This window comes from Poromitra crassiceps (assembly GCF_964638095.1).
Source record: "Poromitra crassiceps genome assembly, chromosome: 2".
NCBI classification, from domain to species: Eukaryota; Metazoa; Chordata; class Actinopteri; order Beryciformes; family Melamphaidae; genus Poromitra; species Poromitra crassiceps.
Genome location: NC_139624.1, coordinates 96,006,526 through 96,023,345, shown reverse-complemented (window position 1 = coordinate 96,023,345; position 16,820 = coordinate 96,006,526). Strand labels below are relative to the sequence as shown.

The 16,820-nt window shown below is 45.4% G+C and overlaps 2 protein-coding genes across 2 annotated transcripts in view; one reads left to right on the top strand and one right to left on the bottom strand.

Annotated features, from left to right (window-relative positions):
- Nucleotides 1-9,237, bottom strand: part of LOC310794803 (uncharacterized protein) — a 35,651-nt gene extending 26,414 nt beyond the window's left edge. The window contains exon 1 of the mRNA XM_083656853.1: nucleotides 8,980-9,237. Within this exon, the coding sequence (XP_083512979.1) occupies nucleotides 8,980-9,046 (67 nt within the window). The 5' untranslated portion in view covers nucleotides 9,047-9,237. The remainder of the gene's footprint in view (nucleotides 1-8,979) is intronic.
- Nucleotides 9,238-11,790: 2,553 nt separating this feature from the next.
- The window catches only part of rbm17 (RNA binding motif protein 17), a 40,444-nt gene continuing 35,414 nt past the window's right edge, over nucleotides 11,791-16,820 (top strand). The window contains exons 1-2 of the mRNA XM_083658971.1: nucleotides 11,791-11,890; nucleotides 12,669-12,814. Coding sequence (XP_083515097.1) covers nucleotides 12,695-12,814 — 120 coding nt within the window. The 5' untranslated portion in view covers nucleotides 11,791-11,890; nucleotides 12,669-12,694. The remainder of the gene's footprint in view (nucleotides 11,891-12,668; nucleotides 12,815-16,820) is intronic.

Below are 16,820 nucleotides of genomic sequence, written 5' to 3'. Positions count from 1 at the left end.
AAGCTGGTCACTAGTCCAGGAATAGACTAGTGACCACTGGAGAGACAGTTGACAGCCGGAACAGGGACGGCACCGGGGAGCAGTATGGGTTAGCGCCCCAGCCTGCGTCTTCCGCGAGGAAGAAGCCCAACAACCCACGAGAGGCCTTCTAGGAGGGCCATTCAAGCCGCAAGTGGAGTCTGCAGTGCCACCAAGTACTGGTACTGCATGGTATCCACCAAGATACCATCACGTCGGAATGAGATGTTTGGAGCGGGGGAGTCTGGTGCAGCGCACAGGTCCTAGACCTGGTGAAACGAGGGAGGAGCCCGGCCGGGTGGCAACCCACAGAGCCCGGTCCCTCTATGTACCAGAGCCTTTCTCCCCCCCGGTCCCGGCAGAGTAGTTCCGGAGCAGCGGATTGAGTGGCCCTGACCACGTGACCACCTTCGACCCTTCCTAGAGGGCTGACCGTGGGTAGCTACTGGGACGTAAGTTGGGGCTTGGCCACCCCCGGCTGGGTCACCTGGGCGAGGGTGTATGATGTTGCGAGACCTGAAACATCCTATGACCCCAGGGTACATCACTGAGGATACGTCCCAGTTGCATCCATGCGATGCTTTCTCTTTATAAGTTAGCCTGGCTTAGCCAGTGACTCATAGGAATAGACTACGTGACAACCAGGAATAGACTAGTGACCACTGGAGAGACAGTTGACAGCCGGAACAGGGACGGCACCCGGGAGCAGTATGGGTTAGCGCCCCAGCCTGCGTCTTCTGCGAGGAAGAAGCCCAAAATCCATGAGAGGCCTTCTAGGAGGGCCATTCAAGCCGCAAGTGGAGTCTGCAGTGCCACCAATTACTGGTACTGCATGATATCCACCAAGATTTGGCAGCCGGAACAGGGACGGCACCCGGGAGCAGTATGGGTTAGCGCCCCAGCCTGCGTCTTCTGCGAGGAAGAAGCCCAAAATCCATGAGAGGCCTTCTAGGAGGGCCATTCAAGCCGCAAGTGGAGTCTGCAGTGCCACCAATTACTGGTACTGCATGATATCCACCAAGATACAATCACGTCGGAATGAGATGTTTGGAGCGGGGGAGTCTGGTGCAGCGCACAGGTCCTAGACCTGGTGAGATGAGGGAGGAGCCCGGCCGGGTGGCAACCCACAGAGCCCGGTCCCTCTACGTACCAGAGCCCTTCTCCCCCCCCCCCGCGGTCCCGGCAGAGTAGTTCCGGAGCAGCGGATTGAGTGGCCCTGACCAAGTGACCACCTTCGACCCTTCCTAGAGGGCTGACCGTGGGTAGCTACTGGGACGTAAGTTGGGGCTTGGCCAGCCCCGGCTGGGTCACCTGGGCGAGGGTGTATGATGTTGCGAGACCCGAAACATCCTATGACCCCAGGGTACATCACTGAGGATACGTCCCAGTTGCATCCATGCGATGTTTTCTCTTTATAAGTGAACCTCATCAAAAATAGTTACACTGAAATGACCTGTAGAGTAATACATGAAGGACAGGTTACCACTAGGGGTGCTCCGATCCGGCTAAGCCACGATCCGATCCGATTCCTGGGGTCACGATCCGATTCCAGAATCGATTCTCGATTCCAACGATTCTCGATTCCAGAATCGAGAATCGATTCTCAATTATGTAGTTTTATATTGCAATAACACACAAAGGTAAATATAAGACAAAAAATGACAAATGTATTAATGCTGAACTTCAAATTCAACTTCTGTATTACAGTCAGGGCCTAAATTCATTTTGCAAACTAGGGGGGAATTCCCCCCTTATGTTCTTCAGATAAGATGGATTTATAGGCTGGGGGGATCTGTAGACTTTTGGGGGGAAAACATTAACCAGAGTTCTTAAGTGAGGTGGTGGCACCGTGGCAGTACAGTACACAAATGACATGAACATTTGGACACTTATTCAGCCGGTATCTTGCATGTTGCGTTCAGGTGCACTGTAAAAATTTTTTTTTTTTTTTTTTTTTTTTTTTTTTTTTTTACAATTTTAAGAATCGATTCTTGGGAGTTTGGAATCGATCCAGGAATCATGGCATTAAGAATCGCGACCCTTTCAGATTCAGATTTTTTGGAGCACCCCTAGTTACCACCAACCATTTCGAGATCAAGACCGGGGTCAGACAAGGCTGCCTATTATCCCCCTTCTTGTTCCTATTAAACAGTTAAACAGTTAAACAGTTTAAACAGTTTTTAAACAGTTTTTAAACAGTTTTTAAACAGTTAGTGACGGACAAGCCTGTCTTTTATTGTCACACAGTCACACACCAACACATGCATGCGGCCACAAACACACTCATGCTGACGGTGGCCGGTGAAATTTGTCCTCTGCATTTGACCCATCCTGGCTTGTCCTTTCCTCCAGGGGGCAGGCCAGGAGCAGTGGTCGCTTTTTCTTTCCAGCGCCCGGGGACCAACTTTGGATGTTGTCGTCACTGGTCGGATGACGATCTTCTGCATTTAGTGGGGGGTTATGTACGGAGGAACCCCCTGGGGAGCACGGGGAGAACATGCAAACTCCACACAGAAAGGCCCTTTCGACGAGATAACCCACCTGGGCAGTAGGCACTGAAGATATGGGGGACACACAACTCCAGCGCCCACAGCGTCCCAGGCGAGAATCGAACTCAGGATCTTCTAGCTGTGAGGCGACAGCGCTACCGACTGCGCCACCGTGCCCCCTATTAGTCATTGAGGTAATGAGAAAAACAACCGAACAAAGAAAGAACGGAATCCAGTGGACTTTATGGACACAGCACTACTGTCACACAGCACCACCACCAGATGGCACTACTGTCACACAGCACCACCACCTGGCACTACTGTCACACAGCACCACCACCAGATGGCACTACTGTCACACAGCACCACCACCTGGCACTACTGTCACACAGCACCACCACCTGGCACTACTGTCACACAGCACCTGGCACTACTGTCACACAGCACCACCACCAGATGGCACTACTGTCACACAGCACCTGGCACTACTGTCACACAGCCACCACCACCTGGCACTACTGTCACACAGCACCACCACCTGGCACTACTGTCACACAGCACCACCACCTGGCACTACTGTCACACAGCACCTGGCACTACTGTCACACAGCACCACCACCTGGCACTACTGTCACACAGCACCTGGCACTACTGTCACACAGCACCACCACCTGGCACTACTGTCACACAGCACCTGGCACTACCGTCACACAGCACCACCACCTGTCACTACTGTCACACAGCACCTGGCACTACTGTCACACAGCACCACCACCTGGCACTACTGTCACACAGCACCACCACCTGGCACTACTGTCACACAGCCACCACCACCTGGCACTACTGTCACACAGCACCACCACCTGGCACTACTGTCACACAGCACCACCACCTGGCACTACTGTCACACAGCACCACCACCTGGCACTACTGTCACACAGCCACCACCACCTGGCACTACTGTCACACAGCCACCACCACCTGGCACTACTGTCACACAGCCACCACCACCTGGCACTACTGTCACACAGCCACCACCACCTGGCACTACTGTCACACAGCCACCACCACCTGGCACTACTGTCACACAGCACCACCACCTGGCACTACTGTCACACAGCACCACCACCTGGCACTACTGTCACACAGCCACCACCACCTGGCACTACTGTCACACAGCACCGCCACCTGGCACTACTGTCACACAGCACCACCACCTGGCACTACTGTCACACAGCACCACCACCTGGCACTACTGTCACACAGCACCTGGCACTACTGTCACACAGCACCTGGCACTACTGTCACACAGCACCACCACCTGGCACTACTGTCACACAGCACCACCACCTGGCACTACTGTCACACAGCCACCACCACCTGGCACTACTGTCACACAGCACCACCACCTGGCACTACTGTCACACAGCACCACCACCTGGCACTACTGTCACACAGCACCTGGCACTACTGTCACACAGCACCACCACCTGGCACTACTGTCACACAGCACCACCACCTGGCACTACTGTCACACAGCACCACCACCTGGCACTACTGTCACACAGCACCACCAGTTAAGTTGAGTTAGTGTGGACCAGTGATGCATCGAACAAGCAAACAGACGATGCAGCCAAACCATGCAGACAGACAAAGCATCCATGCAGCATCATGACAAGAGAGGAGAAGGGGGGGAGTCAGATAAGCAATAACAATTATGCCACATGTACAATTTAGCAACATGCAGGCAAGCAGACAGACATGGGCTAGTTGTGTTCACACACCTGATTGTCTTTTAACCATGTTTTCATGGTGTGTTTGAAAGATTTGAATGTGTTGATATTGCGAATGTGTGTCGGTATGGAGTTCCAGAGGTGGACAGCTCTCACCGAGAAGGCTGACTGGCCAAATGAACTTTTCCTGAGAGGTATGGTGAGGTTGCCTAATGCAACAGATCTAGTGTGTCTGCTGCTCACTGAGAAAAAGTCATTAAGTGGAGGTGGAGCAAGACCATGGAGGATCTTATAAACCAGACAAGCATCACTGAGCTTTGTGATGTTGTCCCAGCTTAACAGGCCATACTTGTCTAGAATATTGCAGTGCTGATGACAAAAGGGTTTCTTGTCAAGCACCTTGAGTGCCTGCTTGTAAACTGAATGAATTGGAGTTAGTGTAATTTTGCATGCCTGTGTCCAGCTGGTGAGGCAGTAGGTGAAATGAGGCATGATCATTGCGTTCAAATATAATTTTGCTGCTTCGGTGCTTAAACAGCTTCTTGTGTATCTAAAGTTAGCCAGGTTGTAAATGATTGTTCGAGTGACTTTCTTTACCTGTTTTTTGAATGTGAGGTTTGAGTCGAGAATGGTTCCAAGATACTTAAATTCAGAGACCACTTGGGTCCAAAGCTGAAAAGGTGTGTGAACCCCTGATCTTGAGCCACATGTGGCTCCTTTATGGATAGTTGTGGCTCTTCTACTTAAAAGAAAATACAAATGAAACAAAACAAAGTTGTCAGCAGAATTAATCAATATTTAATTCTCATTCTCAATCTATTATGTCCTGACCCAACCCCTCAACCGTCTGAACAACCAATCACAATTGATCTCAGGTCTCACGCTCTGTTGCGTGAGTCAAGTGCAAACTCCATCACACTGAGAAAACTAGCTTTGCATGAACCTAAAATGTCTAAGGGCCTGTGTCCACCTAGCGTCTTTTTCCGACGTTAAACGCTGGGAGTGCGCTGGGGAACGCTGATCTCGGCGCACAATATAACAAGGAAGCAGTCTGAAACTAACGTTAGCTCAGTGCGGTAGTAGCTTGATAGCTGACAGCTAACATTAGCTAACAACACACATACAGTGATTTAGCTCAACACTCACCAGAAATATTAAGTGTCTAGCCAATCTGCTCCCACAATTGAGCCTTTCTGTCTCTGTTGCGATAGTTTTTTCATAATTTAGTTGCCAGAAAAGGAGCACCCAACACCAGCGTCTTTCTGAAAAGTTAAAATAATTTCAGCTGGAAGCGCTGGGAGTCGGGCGCACAAAAACACCAGAGCGCTCTGAAAATATACGCTGGACGCAGCGCACTTTCTCTAGACGTCCGTGTGCGCTCGCAATACGCTCTCCCCCCATTGGAAACAATTGAAAATAGACGCCGGAGCTGATGAAAAGATGCTAGGTGGACACAGGCCCCAAAGAACATAAGAAATGCAAATATGAAGAGGAATATCAAACATTTAAAGATTGGGAACTCGAGTTTTTCTTCATTTCACAATTCAAAATGTCCATTTTGCAGCGCCATCAGGAAACAAAGCACCCAAGGTTCAATCAGTACCACCGTTCTGAAAGGTGGAGAGCTACAGGCTGAAGAGCTGAAGAGACTCAAACAGAACCAAGCTGTCATCAGGGAGGAAAGGGACCTTTTTGGATTGTGGCTCTTCCAAAAGCCTTTTTTTTTGTTTTTTTGCCAATGTGGCTCCTGAGTAGGGCATGGTGGAGTACCACTGCTTTACTGTAATGCAGCCTTTAAGACAACACTTATGCCAAATCTAAGACGATATCTAGTCTCATATCACAATCTCCATATAATATCGCTATGTTGCCCAGCCCTACACTCACCCTGCTGCCCCCCCCCCCCCCCCTTTGCTTGCGTGACGCGTGAGTGTCCGTCCCTCCCTACGTATGCAGACAGGGATGGTTTCTGACCCTGTAGGACAGAGGTTCTCAAATGTTTTTCAGCCAAGGAGCCCTTACAAGATAGAAAATATACCGGGGACCCCCTCATTCTGATTTGTGATTTTGGGCTAAGCTTCATTGTTTCCACGGTAACGTGCTTGACTTTTAAATTGATAGGTTTTGTTAGATTAGAATGTAATCCATGAACCATTTTAGATTTAAAGCATAAGATATTTTCGTTGAACTATGAAGCTTTTGCAAAAAAAACAAAAAGAAAAAACGTTTTTATTTTTATTTTCCTGAAAACTTTTTGCAGACCCCCTGGCAAAGTGCCACGGACCCCCATTTGAGAACCACTGCGTGTAGGACACATTTATTCTCGACGCCAGACCCATGAGAGTTCTTACGCCGATACACTACGTTATTGCATGCTGCAGAGCTCTCTCTGGGTCTGATACACTACGTTACTGCATGCTGCAGAGCTCTCTCTGGGTCTGATACACTACGTTACTGCATGCTGTAGATCTCTCTCTGGGTCTGATACACTACGTTACTGCATGCTGCAGATCTCTCTCTGGGTCTGATACACTACGTTACTGCATGCTGTAGATCTCTCTCTGGGTCTGGGACACTTTCCCTCAGCCGGCTGGTTATGGGAGGGAACCGTTCACTTGGCCAGTCATATGCCAGTGATGGCTTCAGTCCTCTCCAATCAGTAACGACTTTGCGATCAGACGACACGGGAGGCGCGGCCCATTTGCTCTCTCATTGGTGCTACGACCTGTCACTCATTCAATTTCAACCTGCCTTCAAAACCAGCAGTGGCTGTTAACTGGCACAGACTCACTTATGTAGTATGCGGAGCGCAGCGATTCAACGTAATATTTGAGTCTGGGGAGAGAGACTAGGACACATTAACCCATTGATACCTGATGCAGCATTTGCGTGTATATCCCTCATTTGTGTGCGTATCCCTTTAAGACCGCGAACCGTGTTAACGCGGTTTGCGGTCTTAAAGGGATACACACACAAATGCTGCATCAGGTATCAATGGGTTAAACTGTGGGAGGAAATGGCTCTTGTCATATAGTGCCTGCCAGAAGGGAGGAGCTGTCAGGTGGTGTCCAGGCAGGGTGTGACAATAACACCATCACCATCAATTTGGTCAATTTTGCATTTGATGGATTCAAATGGTAATCTTCTCGAGTATAATACGTTTATTGATAAATACAATGTGAATTGCACAAAAAGACAATACTCGGTGGTTATTAAGGCAATTCCACAAGCAATGGTGAATACGGTTAAAGGGATGTTGTTGTATAATGTTTTCGTTCCACAGCTACCTTCACTGTGTATTGACGGTATCAAATTTAAGGAGAAAAAATGCACAAACAAATTTATAAGGAATACTCTTACTTCTGTAATCTTCCCTTTACCAATAAAAAGGAAAAATCTGTTAAAAGATTATCCTGAAGAGATAAGAATTTGAATTTGAACTAGATACCTCACTCTCCCTATCCCACCCAAAGCTAAAGACACTCACTTTAAAGTAATGAATGATATTTATCCATGTAATGAGTTTCTGAGACAAAGATTTAACCTTGATATGAACAACTGTAGATTTTGTGATTCTGATATTGAGACTGTAGAGCATGTGTTTTTTGTTTGTAATTACTCTAGATCTTTTTGGGATTTGTTTCAAAATTGGATATCTGAAAAAGACCCTCAATCACCCAATTTAGAATATAATGATATTAAATTTGGAGTTATAATGAAAGATAAACCAATTGAAATGATGTACAATAGTTTAATTATTATGGCTAAACAATTTATTCACCGATGTAGATTTCAAAATGCCAGACCCCTGTTCGTAGATGAATGAGATGATTAACTTTAAAAAAAAAGCCTTGAAACATGTTAAAACCAAACAAGCATGGAGAGTGTACGAAAAGATGCATTATCTTGATTACTGTTTAGAACTCTTTTGCTTTATTTATTTTATTTTGTTGTTTATTTGATTGTCTGTTCCAATTTTGTAAATGTTTAGTCTGATTTTTTTGTATAATGTACTGATTATTAATGCCAGACTTTGTTTATTGAATAAAATAAAATAAAAAAACACCATCACCATCACAAGATGTACTATCACTCAGTACATCTTCAGTGAGTAGCCTACATCACTTCAGTACATCTTCAGTGAGTAGCCTACATCACTTCAGTACATCTTCAGTGAGTAGCCTACATCACTTCCTTCAACAGGAAACTAACTTGCAGGTGCTTCTTGTTTTTGCCAAATGAAATAAGACAGAAAAACAGGCAGACAAACAAACAAACTGCAAGTTGACAGACATGGCTTCAATGTAGCCTATGTCCTCTCATCATACTCAGCAATTATGGATCAAAACCAACTCAATCCAATCCATTCTAACATTTTACATTAAACATCACTATACTATATATTACTATAAGGAAGTTAGTGAATTAATAATAGACCTATGTTTTGCCGACCCTCCCCCCCCCCCCCCCCCCCCCCCCACACACACACACACACCCCGCCCTCCAGCGATGTGGTCACCATAGCCTACTGGGGGGGGACATTCATGGGCAATTTGAGAGGAAATAACTTAACTTTATAAAAGTTCAATGTCATTTCAAAAGTTTTGTTCTCTTCAAGGTTTTGTGTTTATTTATTTTTACATGAAATCGTTCTACACTGTTCTGACCATTTCAACATACTTGGAAAGGCGTTTTGTCGTGTGACGTGTTTAATGTTGTTGTTCTTCTGTTGCACTGACCTGACCCCGCAGTTCCCAGCAGCAGACACAGCGTGGTTACGAAAGCAGAGAGTGAAGCCAGATCCATCTCGACCAGCGGCTCTGGTCGGGTTTAGAAGCGCTCCGAGCCAGGTCAAGCGCATCATCTCAGTCCAAAGTAAAGAGTCCTCTGCCTGCCTGGGTCCGCTCCAACCCGCCGGCCCCCTGCACAGAGCTGTGACGAGGAATGAAATGTTGCGTGACTGACTGACAGTCTATGTCTCTCTCTCTCTCTCTCTCTCTCTCTCTCTCTCTCTCTCTCTCTCTCTCTCTCTCTCTCTCTCTCTCTCTCTCATTCAAATTCAAATTCGCTTTATTGGCATGAATGTCTCAAGTAAAATATTGCCAAATCATTTTTCCTCTCTCTCTCTCTCTCTCTCTCTCTCTCTCTGACTACAGTGACTTTCGCTTTCGCGCAAGTGTCAAGTGAGCAGGAATTTTCTGAGCCGTGTTGTTTTAGCGAATAGTAAGAGCTAGCGAATATAAGAAGTTCCGGTGAGATTTTTCAAAGTAAAATAACGATTCTGCACAATTATAGAGCAGACAGGGGCGAATGAAAAATTATTATTTTCCACATTAAACTAATAAATAAGCATTTAAATGAAGCTATACAATACAAATGATGTTTCTGTATGACAATAACTGTTTCAATAACATTGAGAACTTTCTTCTCAGTATCTTAATAGATAAAAGCTGTTCACTGGAGTGCATAGCCTTTACAAATTGGACAGTGGACACCCCCGTGTCCAAGATGTCGGCACAGACTATATATGCACGCGCTCGGGGAGACCTCCTCTATGACATCCCACTCTCTGCTAAGGCCTGTAGGAATAAAAAGAAATATGGCGGCCCGTCAAACCCACCCAAACACCCTATGGTGACATTTTTGGACAGCTACTGGACAGTGGACACCCCCGTGTCCAAGATGTCAGCACAAACCATATATGCACGCGCTCGGGAAAACCTCCTCTATGACATCCCACTCTCTGCTAAGGCCTGTAGGAATAAAAAGAAATATGGCGGCCCGTCAAACCCACCCAAACACCCTATGGTGACATTTTTGGACAGCTACTGGACAGTGGACACCCCCGTGTCCAAGATGTCGGCACAAACCATATTGCTGTCACTCGACAATTGTGATGTCATCAGTGATGTCACATCTTGGACACGGGGGTGGCCACCATCCAACGGCTGTCCAGAAATGTCACAATAGGGTGTGACGGGCCGCCAGAGAGTGGGATGTCATAGAGGAGGTGTATATATGTTTGGCAAGCTCCCACTCTGAACACAAACCTGTCCAGTAACTTGATCCCCAGGTCTGTCTGTCTCTCAGGTGTAAGAGAGACAAATAATAATAATAATTTAGGGGGACCAAATTTTTAGGGGGACAAAATGGGATATAGCCTATATATTATACATCAAACTCTTGAGCTTATTCTGCTCTCACTCAGAATGTCAAAATATAAGCGATGTGATGTATAGTTTTTGAGATATTAATGTTTGTTTGGCACAACCCATAGGCCTACTAGTTAACTAGGTGGCTCAGTGGTAGAGCTGATGCCTCACAGTCAAAAGGTCCTGAGTTCGATTCTCGCCTGGGACACTGTGGGCGCTGTGGTTGTATGTTCCCCCCCATATCTTCAGTGCCTTCTGCCCAGGTGGGGTATCTCGTCGTAAGGGCCTTTCTCTCTGTGTGGAGTTTGCATGTTCTCCCCGTGTTCCCCCAGGGGGTTCCAACTTCCTCCGTATATAACCCCCCCACTAAAAACATGCAGAAGATCAGATCGTCATCGTCATCCGACCAGTGACGACAACATCCGAAGTTGGTCCCCGGGCGCTGTACGAGAAAGCGACCACTGACATGCCTGGATGGGTTAAATGCAGAGGACACTGTTCACCGGCCACCGTCAGCATGAGTGCGTTGTGGCCGCATGCATGTGTTGTGGTGTTCGTGTGACAATAAAAGACGGGGCTTGTCCCCTTACGATTTTTTTTTTTTTTTTTTTTTAACTGCTGCAAGGTTCCACATTTCTGGTGGCAAGTGACGTCACACTGATTCGTCCTACCAGTTAGGCTACTTTGTCAAGTAACACACGTTACAAATTGATTTAATTATTTTTTAATCAAAGCACATATTTAAATAAAGATACAATCATTTCCTAATCAAATTGTGTGTTTTTATGCAAATAACCAGTATAAATGACAATAACAAAGGAAAAGGATCACATTTAGAATTTTGGACGGTTTACACTGACTTCAAGACGGTTGAAATTATTTTTTCAGGATGGTTCCGGGGCAGCGATGTCATTCTGCTACTGCAGTTATTTTGGTGAAACGAATGCAAAAGTCCTGTTCTGTCCCGTCTGTTTGCTGTTGTTGTTTTTATTTTATTTTTTATTTTTTGGTTGGGTGTGTACACCCAATTGTTAAAGCACTGAACCGATGTCTGAAAATGAAACAATAAAAAAGGAGTGTAAGTAATAAGTTACTCTACACAGACAGTAATATTGTAAAGTAACTTATTGCTTTCAAATGAAAGCAACTTGTAATTGTATATTACATTTTGAAAGTAACTTGCCAAAGACTGTTTGAAATTGTTTCACAGTTTGGAGCTGATGTGAAGTGTATTTTCAAGAGGGAAGCCCCGTCTTTCTGAGCGGACTTGAACGCAGCACTAAAAGAGTACTACGAACGCTGTTGTAGTGGTTCTCCAACCGCCAGGCGGCAGTAGAACGTGAAGTGTCGGTAAACGTCGTTGTTTTGTTGTTTTGTTGTTTTGTCGCTTGCTGCTGCCTTCCGCTGCAGTGCACGCAACAAGGAGCTAAATGTGCTGCCTGCTGATACGTAACACATGTAGCTTCATTTGGTTAATGTCAAGATATTTCTGATACCGGTGAGTTGAAACCAAGTCGACGTCAATAACACGAAGTTATGCTAATATTTGTTCCACATCGGCTAACGTTAATTCATAGACAGACCAGAGACATGCATCTCTGGACCGACTGTTAAGTTAAGTTAGCTCCCGGCTAACGCTAACGTTAGCTAGCAGTTCCCCCTGACCAGCTCAGTCAGATTGATTAAACAGTGATTATTGTGATTTAACGCTATACAGCTGAAAAATGATGTTATGCACGTGCTGAACTAAACAGCGTTGAGTCAAGCAGCTGTGAGCCTGCTGCTAGCATCCAGCTGTTAGCCTGCTGCCAGCTAGCATCCAGCTGGCCTGCTTCAGGTGTTACACGAAATGCTAAAATATGGGAAAGAATCAGCAACAGGCTGATGTTGTCGTTACGAGCCCCTCTGTGACTGCTCTGCTCAAAAGGTTTGTCTTTGTCTTAATGGCAACAAAACAAAAAACGAGTAAAGTTTTTAGGAATCTTTTTTGATTAGCCTACTGCAGTTTATGGAATCAACTGAACAAACATTTTCTAAAACTATGTTTATTTGTGCATGCATGTATAAGTGAAACTTGCATTCCATAATCTTAAAGTTATTTTTGGAATAGACAGAATAGCCTATTCCAAAGGTCACCATTTGTGACAGCAGCCATCAGAATAATGACGTGACCAGTGACCACACTACCTGTACAATAAGAGCGCCCTCTGCGCTCGCTCACACATTTAGCACAGCGAGGTGAGTTGAATCTAAGTGAAATGATGCTTTGCTTGTAGGCTAACAGAAGCTCTTTGGAGCAACGATGTCGCTTTACGACGACCCTTGTGTCGCGGCCAGCGACAAGACGGAGGGCTGGTCCAAGAACTTCAAGCTGCTGCAGTCCCAGCTGAAGGTGAAGAAGGCGGCGCTCACGCATGCCAAGGTAACTACAGACTTCTGACACAACTGACGGGCCTTACCCATGCCAAGGTAACTACAGACTGCTGACAACTGACAGGCCTTACCCATGCCAAGGTAACAGACAGCAACTGACAGCACGGTTCCCACAGGTCCTTAAAATTCTTGAAAGTTTGTGAATTTGAGAAAGAAAAATCAAGCCCTTGAAAGTTTTTCAATATAAACATGGACGTGGGTCATTGAAAGAGATATATATACATATACTAGGCATCTCGGGCGCTACGCGCGCTTGATTCCTTGCTGCAGCTTGCATTCACAGCTCGGCCGCTGCGCGACCTTGCCCGCAGCTCGGCTGCTGTGTGGCCTTGCGTGCCGGGCCCTATTGGCGCTCGCACAATTGTCTCCCTCTCTCTCTCCCTCAGTCTCTCTCCCTCCTCTCTCCCTCCTCACAAAACACACCGCCAGCCGCAATTCCGCAGCACAGCATGCCACAATATCACAATCAATAATAGGCTACGTTACCATTCCCAGAAGTGAAGTCAAATCTACGCACACAAAGTGGTCTTGTGTCATCCCTAGTAGTGAGTGACCCACTCTACTCTGCCTCTGATTGGTTGCCTTCCATGGCAGCAGAAAGCAGATGAAAAATGGCAGCATGGAAGACAAAGAGCGTGCTGCGTATCTTAGTGTTTTCATTCCAATGTCCTGATTTTGGATGGAATAACATTACAGAGCCATTGAAGGTTTAAATGTTGATGGGCGAGTCATTCATGTGGGTGTGGCACTGGCACACTGATTGACAAGCACATTTGAAAATCGCCCTTCATATCAAAAAGGTTGCCGACCCCTGCAACACACTTACCGGACCACTTGATTAGGTGCACCTGCTTGTTAACTCAAACTGTCTGCTGCTCCAAACAGCAGCTTAATACAGAAAAGCATGCAGACACATTTAACTGTGGGAGGAAATGGCTCTTGTCATATAGTGCCTGCCAGAGGGGAGGAGATGTCAGGTGGTGTCCAGGCAGTGTGCGAAGATAACATCCTCAAGATGTACTATCACTTCAGTACATCTTCAGCGAGTAGCCTACATCACTTCCTTCAACAGGAAACTAACTTGCAGGTGCTTCTTGTTTTTGTCAAATGAAATAAGACAGAAAAACAGAAACAAACTTGCAAGTTTGTTTGTCTGAAAAAAAGTCGATTCTGCCCCCACCCCCCCGTTGTTATTTTTTGTTCTCGCTTATACCTAATGTTTTATGGTCACTCAAGATTCTCTGGATCACGTGTTGGATTGGTTCGAGCCTTAAAACTCGTTATATTTGGATTTATCTACCGTAAATTCCGGACTATAAGCCGCACCGGTGTATAAGCCGCACCTGCAAAGTTGACTATTTTTTTCTTATATAAGCCGCACCGGACTATAAGCCGCGGGTGTTTTAATGGTATTTTTTTTTTATTTTTTTTGTGTTTTAATGTTTAATTACCATATGTAAGGGTTCATGCACAGAGGGGATTGTCAGGAAAGAGATGGCTGTTTGAGGAAGCTCCCATTTATTAACATTTCAACAAAACAACATAACACAACACCACCTGTGTTGTTTTTTACAGTGCACACAGTGTCATACAGTGTCATACAGTGTGGTGAAAAGAGGGCAAGAGAGGAAATTAAAACTTATTATAGTTATATAGGATTTATAGTTAGAAAGAGTGCTAAAAAAGAGAGATTTTTTTTTTTTTTTTTTTGAAAAAATCCATAGATAAGCCGCACCGTTATATAAGCCGCAGGGGCCAAAAAAGGCCAAAAAACGGGAAAAAATGTGCGGCTTATAGTCCGGAATTTACGGTAAATGTTTATGGAGAAAATGGACGCAGAACTTACTTCCGGGTCAAATTACATCACGAAAAGTCACGTGCCTGTTGAGCTCTATTATGATTATACAACATGTAGTTCCGACCAAGCAATCTGATTGGTCAAGGACCGTTCTCAAATGAGCATAACAGCACACCTACCCGTTCTCATATCGTTCATTTCAGAACGGCCTCATCACTAAGATATCACTCCACCGGCCGGTCTGTTCAGCAGAGAACAGCAGCGGTCAAAATTCTGCAGGCAACATGGCCGCCTATATTGCCCGTAACCCCACAGAATTTCTAAAACGAATAACTTGGCCAATAAGTATGTAACATAAAAAAATAAAACAAACAGTAATGTCTTAATTTGATGTAGAATGCAGAGGACATGTAACTGGTTAGTTAAACTCGCATTCCAGGAATATTGTATTTACCGCACTTCTCCACATCAACGTAGTTGGCGCGTGCCTCAGAGAGCCTGGTTGTCCTGGAACCCACTCGTTTAGCGCCAGAACACACTCGATTTGGGGGCAGAACACGCCAGGATTGGCCACCGCCAACCCCAGTGCCCAGAACTGTCAAATCAAATCATGGACAGACACGCTATGGCCCGCCTCTCAACCCTCTTTCATCTCAGACAGGCAGTATTATTTTCAGTCTGATATGTTACCGTCCTAACCTGACGCTGCCAGATGAAACCAGTAACTTGTTTATTTTTCTCTTCTTCCAACCATTCGTCAACAGTAAGTCCTCCAAATAAATTACAATTAACAACAAAACAATCCATTTAGCATCAACGCTGTAAGCTAGATGCTGCTTTCTGCACAGGTGTTTGTTACAGTTAACTCATGTGATGAGCATATCAGCTGTTTGTTACAGTTAACTCATGTGATGATGAGCATATCAGCTGTTTGTTACAATTAACTCATGTGATGAGCATATTGGCTGGTTTCTGCACAGGTGTTTGTTACAGTTAACTCATGTGATGAGCATATTGGCTGGTTTCTGCACAGCTGTTTGTTACAGTTAACTCATGTGATGAGCATATTGGCTGGTTTCTGCACAGGTGTTTGTTACAGTTAACTCATGTGATGAGCATATCAGCTGGTTTCTGCACAGGTGTTTGTTACAGTTAACTCATGTGATGAGAATATCAGCTGGTTTCTGCACAGGTGTTTGTTACAGTTAACTCATGTGATGAGCATATTGGCTGGTTTCTGCACAGGTGTTTGTTACAGTTAACTCATGTGATGAGCATATTGGCTGGTTTCTGCACAGGTGTTTGTTACAGTTAACTCATGTGATGAGCATATCAGCTGGTTTCTGCACAGGTGTTTGTTACAGTTAACTCATGTGATGAGAATATCAGATGGTTTCTGCACAGGTGTTTGTTACAGTTAACTCATGTGATGAGCATATTGGCTGGTTTCTGCACAGGTGTTTGTTACAGTTAACTCATGTGATGAGCATATCAGCTGGTTTCTGCACAGGTGTTTGTTACAGTTAACTCATGTGATGAGCATATCAGCTGGTTTCTGCACAGGTGTTTGTTACAGTTAACTCATGTGATGAGCATATCAGCTGGTTTCTGCACAGGTGTTTGTTACAGTTAACTCATGTGATGAGCATATTGGCTGGTTTCTGCACAGGTGTTTGTTACAGTTAACTCATGTGATGAGCATATCAGCTGGTTTCTGCACAGGTGTTTGTTACAGTTAACTCATGTGATGAGCATATTGGCTGGTTTCTGCACAGGTGTTTGTTACAGTTAACTCATGTGATGAGCATATTGGCTGGTTTCTGCACAGGTGTTTGTTACAGTTAACTCATGTGATGAGCATATTGGCTGGTTTCTGCACAGGTGTTTGTTACAGTTAACTCATGTGATGAGCATATCAGCTGGTTTCTGCACAGGTGTTTGTTACAGTTAACTCATGTGATGAGCATATTGGCTGGTTTCTGCACAGGTGTTTGTTACAGTTAACTCATGTGATGAGCATATTGGCTGGTTTCTGCACAGGTGTTTGTTACAGTTAACTCATGTGATGAGAATATCAGATGGTTTCTGCACAGGTGTTTGTTACAGTTAACTCATGTGATGAGCATATTGGCTGGTTTCTGCACAGGTGTTTGTTACAGTTAACTCATGTGATGAGCATATTGGCTGGTTTCTGCAC